Source organism: Cyprinus carpio, chromosome A5, assembly GCF_018340385.1.
Source record: "Cyprinus carpio isolate SPL01 chromosome A5, ASM1834038v1, whole genome shotgun sequence".
NCBI classification, from domain to species: Eukaryota; Metazoa; Chordata; class Actinopteri; order Cypriniformes; family Cyprinidae; genus Cyprinus; species Cyprinus carpio.
In genome coordinates, this window is record NC_056576.1 from 39,699,358 (window position 1) to 39,715,369 (window position 16,012).

The 16,012-nt window shown below is 38.5% G+C and overlaps 1 protein-coding gene across 2 annotated transcripts; it reads right to left on the bottom strand.

The window, feature by feature from the left end:
* Nucleotides 1–2,990: 2,990 nt before the first annotated feature.
* LOC109064312 (T-box transcription factor 3) lies at nt 2,991–11,615 on the bottom strand. Of its 2 annotated transcripts, none has more exons than XM_019081357.2 (7): nt 10,097–11,615; nt 9,071–9,338; nt 8,463–8,609; nt 7,409–7,485; nt 7,009–7,166; nt 5,976–6,586; nt 2,991–4,830 (listed from the first exon to the last, which is right to left on the bottom strand). In XM_019081357.2, exons 1-7 carry the CDS (start codon nt 10,486–10,488, stop codon nt 4,426–4,428), a joined length of 2,058 nt encoding a protein of 685 aa, XP_018936902.1. In that variant the 5' UTR covers nt 10,489–11,615; the 3' UTR covers nt 2,991–4,425. The 2 variants fall into 2 exon arrangements, with proteins under 2 accessions (XP_018936902.1, XP_018936901.1); XM_019081356.2 differs by having other exon boundaries at nt 9,065–9,338; nt 10,097–11,614.
* Between the last annotated feature and the right edge of the window lie 4,397 nt (nt 11,616–16,012).

Sequence of the window (16,012 nt, forward strand, 5' to 3'; positions counted from 1 at the left end):
AACTGTAGCGTGTTTAGCCGTGAGCAGGGGTGGAGGTGTGCATATCTCATGCTTTTATAGATGTGTGCATATTCCCTGTGATGAGCTACATGGAGGTGAGTCACTGGAGCGAGTATCTCTGTGAGTCATGTGTGGCAACTTGTTGGCTGTTGAGTGCAAAGTGTGTGTTTGTGTGGCAGCCATCAACCTTTCCCACATCTGGGTGCGGTAGAAACGTCAACATCATTATCATTAAAGGACTCGTCATTAACTCCCCTGTATGTCCTTCCACAACTGTGTGGCTTTCTTTTTCTGTGGAACATATTAGAAGATATTTTGAGAAGTGTCTTTTTGTTTTTGTCCATGCGGTGGAAGTCAGTGGGCACCAAACGATGACAGAATTTTCATTTTTGGTTGAACTATCCGTTTAACAGAACAACTGCATGAGATGATTAGCATTATATAGAAAGGTGAAACATAATTCTGCATTTTACAGGACACTTTGAAGCTGTTCAGTTGTTGAAAAGTGTGTTTGTGAGTGTGTGTGTGTGTGTGTGTGTGTGTGTTTGTGTTTGTGTGTGTGCGTGCATATGTGCATGTGTGTGTGAGGGTGCTTGTGAGTGTGTGTGTGTATGTGCGTGCGTGTGTTTGTGTCTGTGTGAGTGTGTGTGTGTGTGTGTGTGTGTGTGTGCGTACGTGTTTGTGAGTGTGTGTGTGTGTGTGTGTGTGTGTGTGTGTGTGTGTGTGTGTGTGTGTGTGTGTGCGTGCGTGCGTACTTGCATGTGAGTGTGTTTGTGAGTGTGAGTGTGTGTTTGTGAGTGTGTGTGTGTGCGTGCGTATGTGCATGTGTGTTTGTGAGTGAGTGTGTGTGTGTGTGTGTGTGTGTGTGTGTGTGTGTGTGTGTGTGTGTGTGTGTGTGAGTGTTTGTGTGTGTGTGTGTGTGTGTGTGTGTGCGTGCGAGTGTGTGTGCTGAACACAGGGAATAACACTCTAATAAACTGCTTGCAGTGTTTTATATTTAGGCAAGAATGCACATTTGTTTAAAGATCTAATAGTTATTTTGTAAACTTTTAAACTATTAATACATTTAAAATGTGGATTTTTAAAATAACATTTACATTTTTATTTAAAAATATAACGCCATTGTGAGTACACTATGGAAATCAATGAAGATTGTTAGTTAATAAGAAAAAGAAATGTTATATAGTTCTGGAACACACACACACACACACACACACACATATATATATATATATATATATATATATATATATATATATATATATATACATATATAATTTTTACTGAAATTAGTCATTTTCATGAATTATCTATTTTATGTATTGAATAGTTTAGAGAGCATAAAACAGGGCTACATTTATTCCACTCAAAAACTGTGTATTGTAATATCATGTCGGTCTCTGAGAATGAAAGTGTGATTCTCATAAGCTCAGATCACCAGTAGGGGGCGCTTTAATATCGACGATCAGCAGCTGGTCGAACACAAAGATGAATCCTCGTTCCAAAATGTTCTTGATAGTTGTTTTCAAGCTGTATAAATCTTTGTAACATATTACAATTTTAACAAATTAATGCAACGTCTAATATTTTCATTTTAAGTTTTTTTTTTTTTTTTTTCACGGCAACAGAACGAATGATTTTTGAAATCAAACCATAATCAGCCTACATCCGAGTCACGAGTTCAATCCGGGATTATAGGCTGGTCATTCTTTGTTGAATATTTTGGTGGAAATTATTGTAATTGGGAACCAAATAAGTATCATTTGAGAATTATTTAATAGTCAAGTCCACATTCTTCTGAAAATATAGGATTACATTTTTAGTTAATCCATTTATTATATTCTCACTTGTTTTTTATTTTTCAAAATTATCTCTTTCCAAAATATGGTTGAATTATTTGTATTATTATCTATTTCATTATTAATAAAGAAAACGACAAAATACCCCATTTAGGATATTTAGGAGTAAATTCCGTCATCTGATCACAGCATTTCTATATTTATTTCTATGTAATAGTATATTTGACTTTATTCTCCTGCGGAACACAAGTGAAGTTACTCTGAAGAACACAGGTCTCCAAACATCGTTCGACTCATCTGACTTTAATTGTATGAACAGAAAAAACCCCGAGACATGTTTTGTGTTCCAAAGAAAAAAGACACGCATTGTATGGTCCAACGAAATTAGCATTTCTGGTGAACTATCCGTTTTAGACTTTCTCCGGTTTACATGTTTAATGACACCAAACTTTTATGAACAACTGGCCATATCTAACATTCATGTATTTCAAATATCTTTTACTAGTTTTAATTTTCACCTTATAGTTTTTAAATCAAAAACGGGAGGGTTGTCTTCACCTCGACAGATGTCGACTCTTATTTAGTTTAAATTCCACCTAGATTTTTAATTGTTATATTATAGTTTTCTCAGTCCTTCGTGTCGCTCACTAAACGGACTCAACAGTCTCCTTCACATAGACTTTTAAATAATAATACGGTAACCCTTTATTTTATTTTTTTGTAACAGTGGCGAGAACATGTTTTGTGTGTTTGTTTGCATGCATGAGAGTGACACTTTGCTCTTTGACATGTACTTTGCCCTGTGACCGCTGGGTGGCGACAGGTTTGACTTTGTGAACAGCAGAACTCAGACGTGTAATAAACATGCCTCTGATAACGAAGGCGCCAGGTGAGCAATAGAAGGAGCAATTGCGATAGTTTACGTGGTGTTTACCACTGTTCTTCAGCGCCAGTGCCGTTACTTATTAACCCTACTTTATACAAATAAAGATAGAGTCTTGATAAACCCTGACTCGAGGCTCCACAGAGTGGACAGTCAAGTTATTTTACATTCTTCCAGGTTCACATCGGTCCACGTAAACACGCACGACGGGCCTTGTACAGCTCGAGATGTGCTAATACTTTCACTTTCCCTCCTTTTTGCTCTAGAACATCCCCCATAAACGAAAAGTATAGTCATCCACATCTATCTGAATTAATGTTTTTATTATGAATACAAGAGAATCACTTTGTTTAGATTATTACTTAATTTGGTTGTACGCAAGTCGTCTGTATGCGCATTGTAATGGTGTAGTTGGAAAATTCAGATAAATATAAACCAGAATTTTTTTTCCCCCATCAGATCGTAAATTATACGAATTAAGTATAGAGTCCAAACACATTGGGAACACAGTGGCAAATCTTTATTTCCTTATACGCTTTTCTGCACTTTTTTAAATTATTTGTTTTTGGCAGTTTAGGCTCATAGGTCACAAAAAGTTAATTTGAACACACACTTGGACTAAAGCATTTTTGGTTGCTGTGAAATAAAAGTGTCATTACGTTCAAGCCATTGATGCATTGTGTTGTCGCCTTTAATTTGTTTGAACCAAAGCACTTAAACACACAACAGTTAATTAAAACGATGGCACATTGTTTTTGTCTGCTAGAGAAACTAGCTCTGTGGTGTTACAGGTGGAATCCAGACGCAAATGAGAACGTTATTAACAAGGAAAATGCTCACATACTATTTTTACACGTCAACAATAAATTAAGTTAAGCTCCCTCAAACAAACAAACAAAGAATTTCAGTTATATTTACAAGCAATATTCATATGAAATAATTACATAAATATGTTATATATATATATATATATATATATATATATATATATATATATATATATATATATATAGTTATTTACACTTGTATTTATTATAACCATATGATCCCTTTTCCCATTTCATCCCGAAGCTGTATTTTATAAGCAATTTTAGTACCGCGTCTGTTAATCTAGACAAATGATTAATCAGTGGTCTGTGGATTCATTGACTTTGGAAAAAGAATTAAATGTCTAGACTGCCTTCCTCGTTTTCACACAAAAATAAATAGAGTATATAAAGATTGTAAAGATTGAACTCCTTAACATTGCAAAATATTCTTAAAACTGTAGTGTAGATTCTGTTCCTGGTGAATTTGCGCTTTGAACAATACAGACGAATGCATTTAACTATAAAAAAAAACTAGAAAAAAACAGCAGTCTTGATCAAGTCTAATCTTTGACATGCAATATGCCTCCGGTAACTTATTTAATTAATTAATTTGTTTGCAAACACATCCAATAAAGAGATATCAAATCAAGCAAGAACTGATTCAGAGTGCATATTAAATTAATATCACCGTCACCCTGACGTTAAACATAAAGAGGAGCAGCAGCTTTATTCAGTCTTTGCCAAACTGTTCACTGTTCAATACTTCTCTGGCATTCAAATAGTTGGGGGGGAAATCAAAGTTACTGTTTTAATTTAACAAAAGAACAACATACATTTACGTGTTTATTTGTTTTACCAAAGTGCATTTTAAGTCTAAACGTTTTCTCCGATGCAGGCCCGTAGTGTAAACGGGTTGCTCGCTCGTCGGTAATGTCTATGGAGACACACTGCGCGCTCTGTCCGGTTTGGACTCGAGTCCGCTGACCAGGCGCTGGATGCTCTGCAGCTCGCTGCTGGAATCTTTCTCGGCGCAGGGTTTCGGTGACACTGATACCGACCCAGACGAGCGGCTGGTGACCTCAGAGTCCAGACTCGCCGTCACCCCGTCTCCCTTCAGATCCATGGCACTGCTCGCCACGGGAGGGACAGTCGTCGTCAGCAAAGTGCAGTCGGGGACATTCGGTAAAGAGTAAGGGCTGTACCGTAACCGGGGCCGCACCGCGTTTAGAAACGGATGACGATGAACCGATGAAGAAGCGGCGGATGAAGCAGCTGCCGCGGCGGCCATGTACGTGTAGGGATACGGGAACAGACCTCCGAAGGGAGACATGGCCAGACCCTACAGAGATAGATAGATAGATAGATAGATAGATAGATAGATAGATATTTAACAAAATAAACAACTGAAACATTTAGCTCTGTAAAGTATGTAAACTGACTTTAGAATGACTTTTTGTTCTGGCGACCAAAAGGGAATAGTCTATATAAAAGCTATATTTTTAATCAAGACCAGAGGTCAAAATTAATAATTTATGACATAATTGTCATTAAAAGAAAATCTGAAAATGCACCTTTATTTAATCCTGCTTTTTCGTTCCCTTGTACCTAATTTATATTTACACCTTTTCCATTGACACAAACACACACATAGGCACACATAGCAAAGATGTCGTGGCCTGTTATGCATATAGAGTGTAAAATATGATAACGTGCAATTGTCACCAGAAAGATCAATATCTGAATATCTGATTTAACTCACAAAAACGCTTTGCGTATTTAGCTTGATTCATTCATTGCAAACTTGACTTTGACTTGATAAAAATAAATACAAAAAATGCTCGCTCTCTCTCTCTCTCTCTCTCTCTCTCTCTCTCTCTCTCTCTCTCTCTCTCTCTCTCTCTCTCTCTCCAGTATTTATACATGTAAAGAGTTCAGATGCAAAATCCTCTAAGTGCCGTTTGAAATGTTCTTCTAAAATAAGCATTTTTCTCGGTCTCCTCTGTGTTGATTTAGTAATTTCACATTAATGACAATGAATAGGTTCTAGTCATTGCTATTAAAGCGAAATAACTGAACACATAGGTGCCTGAGAAAATGTAAATATATATATATATATATATATATATATATATATATATATATATATATATATATATATATATATTTCTGCTTAGTAGAACTCGTTATTAACATCTTTCACTCTCTTTCTCCTTTTTTAAATTTTTTTTACAAATTAATTGCGACATATTACTGTCTGCGCACATCCGTCAAGAACAGTTTTATTGCTAATCTCCAGCAACAGTTGTCAGTTGTTCTATATTTGCTTACAATTTATGGACTGCGCAACAAAGACCATTAAACACTGCAAGATTTGCCACACCTCATTTTTCCCCGAAGTCTCAAATGTAGACACAAAAGCACTTAAATACTTGAGATTGTTCATAAACAAGCTGCAGGTTAGGACTAAAGCATCTATGAGCTTACCTGCGACGCCAGGACATGTTGCTGAAGGTGGAAGGGCAGCGGTGCTCCCGTCAGGCTTTGCGAGGGTGATGGCATGCTCGTGTCCATTGAACTGACCCCTCCGGAGGAAACAGCTGCCAGTATGGGGCCCATCCCTGCGGCCATGTTTGAGAAAGCGCCTCCCATATTGAACTGACCAGGGTGCAAGAGAAACGGATGGGCACCACCCAAGTGACTGAAAAACTGCTGCCCGGCCAAACCCGGCGGAAATCCGAAATTGTGCAAGTGGTTTTGATTTAAGTGCGCAGCGCCATCTGTTTGCACAGTCAATGGCATGTAACTTTCTTTGCTCAGTGTCCGGCAGTCGTCTGTTTTGGCCTGATCCGGACTCTTGAGCTCCTCACCGGACCGAGTGGTGCTAGAGATGAGCGTGATGGGACTCTGCCGCGAGTCCCGTATCTTTTCAGTTCTCCTCTGGACAGAGTCACTTTCCCCAAACAGGCTTTTGCTTAAACTCGCATCGTGATCCTTGGAGTCCTCGGTCGTGGTGGAGATTTTGCTCGAATCTGGCCCCTCTTTCACGTTTCCATCTTTGTCTTCGTCGTCGCTATCTTCATCACTGTCGCAAAAATCTGCGAGAGTGCGAAAGACCATTTAATCAAGAGGATCTAGTTTATATCGGACACTTGCACGTGCCTTTTTATAAACACAGACCGCAAGACACTACATGCATGTCGTTTAAAATCAGTAAAAGCACAGTCAGAGGCAATGCATAATGCACGTGAAATAAAAAGGCTACTAATTTGGTGCCCTACAAACATAGTAACATGCATGGGAAATTTGGGGATTTTTCTGCAAGAGATTTTAATGTGTGGCATCTTGATTCGTCTTTCGACAAAAACAAATTCGCTGCTCTCTAATTAGCAGTCTTTCACAAAAGAATTTGCATTCGTGTCCAGGGAAATAATTGGGCGATGTCTATAAGAGAAAGCTTGATATTGATCTGAAAGTAAATGTTTGTCAAATGCACACACGGCTTATCTGACTGTCGTACCTTTTATGTTATTCTGGCCAACAGTTGAGACCGCAGGAGACGAAGCCTGGCGAAAGCATTTGAAGGACGCTTGCTCGCCTGAGGAATCATCTGACGTCCCGTTCTCTTTTTTCTGCTGCTCCTCATAGGAACGCATCGATTGCAGAGCCAGCTGTTTTCTGTATGAAATAAATTAGAATACGGAAAATTGAGAAACGATGTCAGAGTAAACCACCTTCTAATTGCATTAGAGTCAAATAAGATTTTAGTTCATCTTACTTCTTTACGATTAAAATGAATCCATGTAAAATGCATGGCAACCAAACTTGCTGCAGTAATAACTAACAGTGTCCTGAACTTGAGAACGTTAAGGAATGCTATTGTAGCTACAGGGTAAAGTAAGCAGTTCGTTCACTCGTACCTTTTTTCGCGTCTCCCATTTCCAGTGTCACGAAATCCTTTTGCAAAAGGATTGTGATCAATTTTCAGTTGTGTTATCTGAAATGCAATAACATGGAAATAATATAACATGAATAAAGGTTTTTCAGTTATGTTAACCAACTGAATGCTTTTATTTGCGCAGGTGACAATTATTTGCAGCCTATTGAAACATATTCAATATGCACTACAGCTGTATGACTCACTACGATTACGTAAGGATTTTATAGTTGAAAGGGCTGGCCTATATGCTTGTTCTGCATTAAAAACCCATATTACGCCTGCAGTGACTTGTCTCAAACTTTGGTATTTGTAGGAAACACGGGGGCATTTCCAGCTCATAAATAATGAGAACCTTTTTATATCTACAACCTCTCAACATGAATACTGTCTCCCCACCATGACACCCCATATGCATTTAGTGCATTAACAGTATTTTCCTGGAGTCTTAAGGGTTACGTTATATCTCAACAGTTTTCTAATAAATGAACACACACGCACACAAACAACACACACACACACACACACACACACACAATTTTTGAATCTCTTTTTCTCTTCTTCAGTCCCTCCCACTATGGCTAGTCCTCCCTTCCTCCCTCCCTCCCTCTTCTCATTCACACACACACACACACACACACACACACACACACACACACACACACACATACACACGCACACACACAAAGGTTTTCATGAACAAACTGTTGGAGATCTTCTGATCTTTTTTGACTCATATAAATAAATAATACATGAAAGATAACCTGTGTGTCAAACAGGAGAAAGTGAAAGAATGATGCGTGTTTGTTTTCTGTATTACTAGGCTTTGCAATATGATGTAGGCCTCACAGTGACACAGCTAAAAAGTATATCGTGGAAAAGCACTGCATAATAATATGTTCTAGAAAAAAAGTACTGAAAGCACCAAGCATTACTTCTCCTGTAAGGCCACGGTGTAAGCTATTTAATATTTAGCGCAAATTCAGCGCGGCAGGTTAAGAGTTGAGTCAGATTCAACACACAAACTTATGACCAACCTTATCGTTCTGGTAGGCAGTGACAGCAATGAAATCTGTCTCAGGGAACACGTAGGTCCTGAACGTGCTGTATGGGAGTTTCAGTATGTCGTTGGCTCTCACAATGTGAAATCTCGGCTGGTATTTGTGCATGGAGTTTAGTATCGTCTGAAATATAAATACGACAGTATTTATAAATAGTATTTACAATATTTATAAAAAAATACAGTTGACTTTCAGTAACATTTTAATAAACAGTAAAAAATAATAATAATCGAACATATTGGGCACACTTTCTGCATGCTTTCAGTAACATTTTAATAAACAGTAAAAAAATAATAATAATCGAACATATTGGGCACACTTTCTGCATGCTTTTTTCTCACTAACAAGTCGAAGCCTGCATTACCCCCCCCCCCCCCCCCCCAACTCGGACAGTATTTGTGTGCTCGTGTAGTTTAAATTAATTTCAAATTATAGCCCAGTACAGATACAAACATGTTGGACAGTGCGAAGTCTTAAGACATTTTGTAACGAAAAATACATGCAAACACTGAGCACACGTATTTAAATAACAACCACTATAATAATAATAATAGTAATAAAGTTTATACATATCTTACACTTACAAATCCATGCTTGTCGGAGATGTTATTTGTCAGTTTAAGTTTGTGAAAATTGACGACTTTAGACATCCATTGCTCGCCAGTGGCCGGGCTGTCGGGGTGTATGTACATCCGTTTCGGCATTTCGGGGTCAGCCTTTCCTGCCACCATCCAGCGAGAGTTGTGAAATTTATATCTGCAGTCATCAGCCGCAACAATATCCATCAACAGAATATATTTGGCCTTTTTGTCCAAGCCCGTGCATCTGACTTTAAACGGAGGGAACATTCGCCTGCAGAGAAGATCAGAGATAAATTAGGGGAGTTTCATCGAGGTACAACATGGATACAAATTCTTCACTTTTACTGGATGGATGCATTTTGCTGTCCAGAGAAACATTAAATGCAAAGACCTGAAATTATTTTGTTGTGTGTAGATCAAGTTTAGGCCCAATCATCAGCCCGATCTTGTGAAACACCCCCAAATCTAAACGCAGCGCAGCAATAAAAATGCTAAACTCTTTAACTCAACGTCACGGCACAACTAAGTTACAAATCAAAACTTACAATAATTCAACTTTACAATAATTCAAGCCGCGTCTTTCACTGTTCAAAATAAGCTTCGGAGCAATATGAATTGTGTACTTGTCTATGCTACATTTATTTGTGATACAAGTATAATACTTGGTATTACAGATGTTTGCATGCACTAAAATAAAACGATAACTTAACTAATAATTAATAATTACTTTCTTTAAAACAACAACATGGATGAATTTCGATTCAAATATTTATAGGCCTAGTTCAACTGGGGTTATACGTTGTTAAAAAAAAAAAATAATAAAAAAAAACATGCTCAGACAAAAACAGAATGAACAATAGAAAGCTATCGACCTGTCCAGCTATCTTGCCACATGTTCTAAAGAAATCTGTGAGTCACTCAGATCAATAAATCAATCAGAATTCCATTTGATAGCGACTATAATCTCGGACTGCGTTTCACTTAATTAAATTCGAAGCACATCTGATTTATTGAATAATCCCAGTTTACCTTCCAGATTTAGTGATGACCATCTCTGTGCCGCGCTTGTGGAAAAGCTCCCAGAGTTCCTTGGCTTCGAGGTGAACTTTTGGGTCGTCTTCCACCTCCTCCTCGGGCTCAAGCGTCTTCAGAGGCCGCAGATGCGCGGTGGCGGCGTGGTGTCCCAGTGAGGAGAAGTGAAGGCCGGTCTCTGCTGCGCCCATCAGCTGCTCCATTATTGGTTTGCCCAGCGCCCCAGGCAGAGACAGCGAGCCGTTAGGTGGCAGAGCCAGGGCCGGGAAGAAGGGCGGCTGGTGACCCAGCATTGCGCTCATGGCAAATTCCGGACCCCGGTGAGGTAAAAACGGGTGATAAGCCATACTGGATCCTTGAATAACTGGATCTCTCATCGGGAAGCTCATGCAAGTCCAGCCAGCAGATGCGGTGTTCCTTAAATCGATGTGCAATCAGCTTAATATCTGCGCCGGAGAAGTCCTTCACCAAGTCCAGCGTTCCTGCGACGCGTGAGTCTCTAACTTGTTTCTCTAGCTGGATTCCAACAAAGTATCTAAAAGAGAAAGTGAGAAACTGCTATCTTCGCGGCTTGTCTTTTGACAGTGCGCTATGAAATCGAGAAAATAAAACTAAAAGGATCGACCGAGTCACTGTGTGTCAGCTTGCGGCGCGCGTCGCTGTCCTTTGGATTTCTGTAAAACTGGCATTCCGCTAATAGTGAGATCGTCCAGAGTCCTGCCAAAGAGATGTGTTGAAATATTTCGAAGCCTCTGAATAATTCCTCTGTCTTTACTTGTTGGAGGTATACACCTTCACACGCTCACACACACACTTTCTCTCCCGCACACACATTTCAGCAGAGCGCGATATGCGGAGCGCAGGATCCAGCACAGAGATATCCCCAGTGCTTCTGAACTCCATAGGCTTCGGTGGTGTGGATGTGTTGCGTGTTTTGAGCCGCAGCCCGCTGTTGATTGGCTCTTTGACGCTTTTGGACCAATTGTGTCGCTCTGTAGGCGTGGTTTTAACAGGTCGGGTGGAGGGGAAAGACTTCAGACTTATAAAAAGGTGTTGGAGAACTCTGTTGCTGCCGCCAAACAGCGCTGCCTCGCTCGCTGTTGTGTGAATATGCCAACATCGTTAGGACACGCATCTGTCGGTCTGCGGGACCCAGAGAAGCTGAACTTCCAGGTCTCCTGCGCACAGCGTCACTGTCGGCCTCTTTTCGCTCACAGCAGACCAGATAGCGCTCCAGACGCGCGTTTTACCTGAGAAATTCAAAATCATTTTTGGTATTGGTTAAGAAATGCGAATGATTCATTTGGAGAGCCTGCAGTTCATCAGCATTAGCGTTATATAGGGAGTAAACTTTGTTCTAGTAAAGTTTTGCGCTGCGAATAACCGTATCTCAGTTGTACAGTTCTGCAGCTTTCATTTATTATTATTATTATTATTTACAAAACCTTTTCAAAGCGTGGTTATCAAATTGTAATATTGTCACCCGGAGGATGCATATCTGACCATACAGTGCCGCGCGCATCTTTTTGGCAGTCAGCTAGATTTAATTAAAATGCACAGCAGTTTTAATATAATATCTGTTGGGTTATCACTTAATATATTTATGAACCTTTTTCTTTCGGTTTACACCCCTCCCCCCACACACACACACACTTTCTCTCTCTCTCTCTCTCTCTCTCTCTCTCTCTCAGTTTTAAGATTTGCTTGAATGACACTGTACAAATATTTCCCTGATGTGAGTGTCACTATATTTTTCAAGACTGCAAGAACATATCAGATAACTAAATCATGCATAAATTGAGTCATTTTTAAATCACTGGCAAATACACTCGACCAAACTCGCCTTATTAGAAATATAAATGCATCTTTGGAAGGAAAATGTCATTAGATTAAAAAAAACCCAGCATATTATAAGAACAGGCTGTTGGGTTTCACTCAATTATCAGTGGCTTGCTCAATGTTCTCTTTCGAAACGCCGCAGACAGTCGCATGCTACATTGTTGTGGCGATAAGTGCACGCAGCTCACTCCTGTTTGTCAGCAGCAGAAGACTGGCGCCTCATTCAAAACACTGGACTCATTCACACGCAAACAACAGAGGGTCGTGGACAGACATCTGAGTTCAACAGTGCCTAAACACTGACTCAATTATCTAGTCAGCAGAGCAGAGAACCAGTTTGTACATTTATCACCCTTCATCATGTGGCCAAATACTACTGTCTCTGCTCATGTTTAAACTATGTGTTCTCAAAAGGAGGCATATCTGTTTTGCGCTGGTCTAATAAACAATTGCGCAACTATAATCACGTTGCCTGTTTATTTTTATTTTTTGTAAATGCAAAGAGATTGCCTATATATTAAACTAAAGGCTGTAAGATAATTCGTTCTTTGGTCGCTACGCGCCCGTGTGCAGGTTTACAAAACTGTACATTTTACAAAGCGTATTTTAGCCTTGTGCAATTAATGAAAATAACACTGTGGCATGCAGTCTGATGCCCCACTTCTTATTAGTAATCAGTATGATTAGGATTTTGAAATACTATTTTCTCCAGATATGTGAGCGCGGTTGTGTGTATGTGTGACCCATAAGCGTAATGATGCTATTCGTATTTATTTATTTAACTCTAGAAATTACAATGTGTCCAAAACCTGACAACATGCTCCATATCCGCTTCTGTATCATCGATGCTCTCCAGACTGGTGCATCAGCAGCATGATCTGCTGATTTCTCTGTTTTTGCCTGGGGGTTCATTCATTTATGAATATCCATCTCTAACTGATGCACAAGGGAGGGGGCAGAGTGTTACAGTGGTATTTTTGTTATTTTTAGTGGATACCAAGTTAATTAAAATGCAACTTTAGACTTTATACAACTAATACTATATACAGTAAATGTTATGTTTCTCAAGGATTAGAAGAAAAAAAGACGCATGATAGATCAATGAGAGGTGCTTTGACAGTCCTTTCTTTTTAATCTAAATCAATAATATATACTGATTAATGTAGCAAGGTTAATATGATCCGCTAAAACATTTAACTTTACTCGTCGATGTTCAGACCGGTCAGTATTTTTTTACGAAACTGAACCCAATATTTCCGCAATTTGTACCAACAAATATTTTGGGATGTTTTCTTGATATTATCTGTGAACAAATCCATTGTGGTTCTAAGACTTGTACATCAAAAGTTCATGGGAAAGCCAACAACAGATCATCATACTTGATGCAGTAGCCCCAAAATACTGTTTCTAACCCTTGGAGGAATGTACTACCAGGCAAATCCTTTGCATTCTTCTGAGGTATTTAGCAGTTTGACAGGGATTTCACTTAGAAGCTTTCAATCTATTGACACACAGAATAATTTTTTTAGAATTGGACTGTGAAGCAGTACAGCATATACTAAAAAAATGAAGGGAAAGTGTTTTGCACCATTTTTGTCTATGCTAATCCATTTCTAATGGTCCTGTGGTGTAACAAATGATTTTAAAAGTACAAATAGCCTCTCCATAAATATGAGTAAAAAATGCATAGTAATTATAAACAATTTACAAATGATGTTTAAAATGTGGAGTATATTATGTCACACTGTGGGTTATGTCAACTTCCCAGAGGTATTTTATGTCAGCCGGATTTCTTTCCAGTACACCCACATTTTTATTTCATAAATGCTATGTTGTGGTAAGGTTGTTTTTTTAAGTCTTGTCCTTTAGAGCATGTACACATATTTTCATCTGCATTCTGCTTCTTATATTTCATTTCTGCTCTCCCTGCAAAATCCCTCTCTGCATTATATATTATATATATTATTATAATTTTAAAAGAAAAACTACATGTTGCTGATTTGTGGTCTCCCAACAGTCTCCATAACCCCTGTATATAAGCTTGTATACAGATAATTCTGGACTGTCCCAACTGGATCAAGAAAATTAAATAATGGACAAGCTAAATATGAAATTCCAGAGTATACTGTGTGTGAATGGTAAAGTCCACACATGGGAACTATAGCTGCAACTATTACACTGATTAACTCATTTAAAGAGCTTGTTCATCTAATCTTGTTATGTTCAGTGTAAATATTTGCTCCTGTAATGAAGCTTCTTGAGGTTGTAATAACCTTGTCCTCCATAATCAGTGTAATCTGCTTTAGTGTGAAGTGTATGTTGTCTATTTTACTAGATGAGGTTGCCACATGTCCATTATAACTATCTGTCTGTCATTTAACGAACCAATGAATCTGATAGAGCTGAAGAAGAGCTGTTGCACAGGAGTCCATCCATTACTTTCTGCACCATTCATTTCAATGCTAAGTGATTCTAGAATCTTTCATAAAATAATCTACCTGTTTTACTAATTTTTTAGATGTTTTTCTCTCTCAAGAGTATAAAAATATAGACTTTGTCTCGCCAAAAAGTAGTTTATATTTTAATATAATTATAAAAAATTGCCGATTCTATTTATGTATATTGTGTCGCTGTTTGTATCAGAGATGCTTTAATGGGTACGAGCCTCTTTTTGGTATGTTAAATTGCACATCACGCTGAATGTAAAGTGTGTTAAAAAATATCCAGCCCTTACTTTATGTTAAAGGGCTTGAATGTTTATCTATTTTCCGTATGGCTGAAGTAAAGGGACTTGAAAACGAAAGGAAGTCGATTGCGGTTTTGAGCTTTCGTGTATTAAAGTTCCCACAGCTGTTTTGCATGAAAAAGGGGGAGTGTTTCAGAGTCTAGCGAACCTGATTGGAGCAGAAAGCACCAAATACGATGGAAGAGAGCTAAAGAATAAACTTCTCTCGTCTAAACGTGCAATAATGACAGCCGAGTCCGGTGACTTCTAGTTTTTCACTGACACACTAAAAGGGAATAGAGAGTGTTTTCATTTCTTTTTCACAACTTTATGCAAAACACTCACACCTGTGTACGGTAATACAGAGATTTTTAACGCGGTATCCTAACCACACAAAGGTCAACCTGAAAACCTAATCGTTTCCTTACGAGAGATTTCAAATTCAAAGGTGTTGAACTTAGGCCAAAATCTCCAAACGTCTCTCTATCACTAGACTACAGCGTGAAAACATTACCAAACAGTGAAATTGCCAGCAAAGGCTCATAAAAAGTGTTTTCAAATTGATGGAGTTAGGGGTGTTCTAGTAAAGTTTTGCGCTGCGCATTTAAAACACGCATTGTATGAAATCTACAAAATTGCCTTTTTGTAAAATAGTTGCGTGCAGGTGGCATTTTAGAGATCTAGTCATTAATGGTAACTTACATCATTCATAGATGATGTGGTTCAAGGTCTAAGCGCTGGTCTTGTAGGCCTACAGTAACTGCAGTCATGCAACTGGAGCAATTTTTAACGTGACAATGTAAGACCATAATAATAATAATAATAATAATAAAATCTATTTTCCTTTCAAACCACTGTCAGCATTGATCATATTATGTCTCTACTGAAATATTTTCTCTAATATAATTTTTGGAAGCAAATCCGAATTTACGACACTTTTAGTTCTAGATAAACAAACGTACATAAATAAATAAATAAACTAATAACTTAGTATCTAAGTATTTAGCAACTTCGAAATACCCATTTATAGACCTTTCATTATGCACCTTTATGTAGGTTCACATAAACGACACAAAATAATTGTGTTTGACTCTCCAATCAAAACAAACAAACTCATACTTTCTCTGATTTCAGCGTCCATCCCATTCAGACATCCAACGCGCTGTTCAACAAACCAATTAAAATCCGATTAGGCAGCGAAGAGCCCATAACCTCTCAACACCGGGGTCATGAACTAATAAGATCCACGGCCTACAAAGAGGCTGCAGAGCTGCACAAATGTCCTTGGCGACCGACTGTGGCCTATGGACCTCTGACATACATAGAAAACGAATTGGTCGCTGTATTAA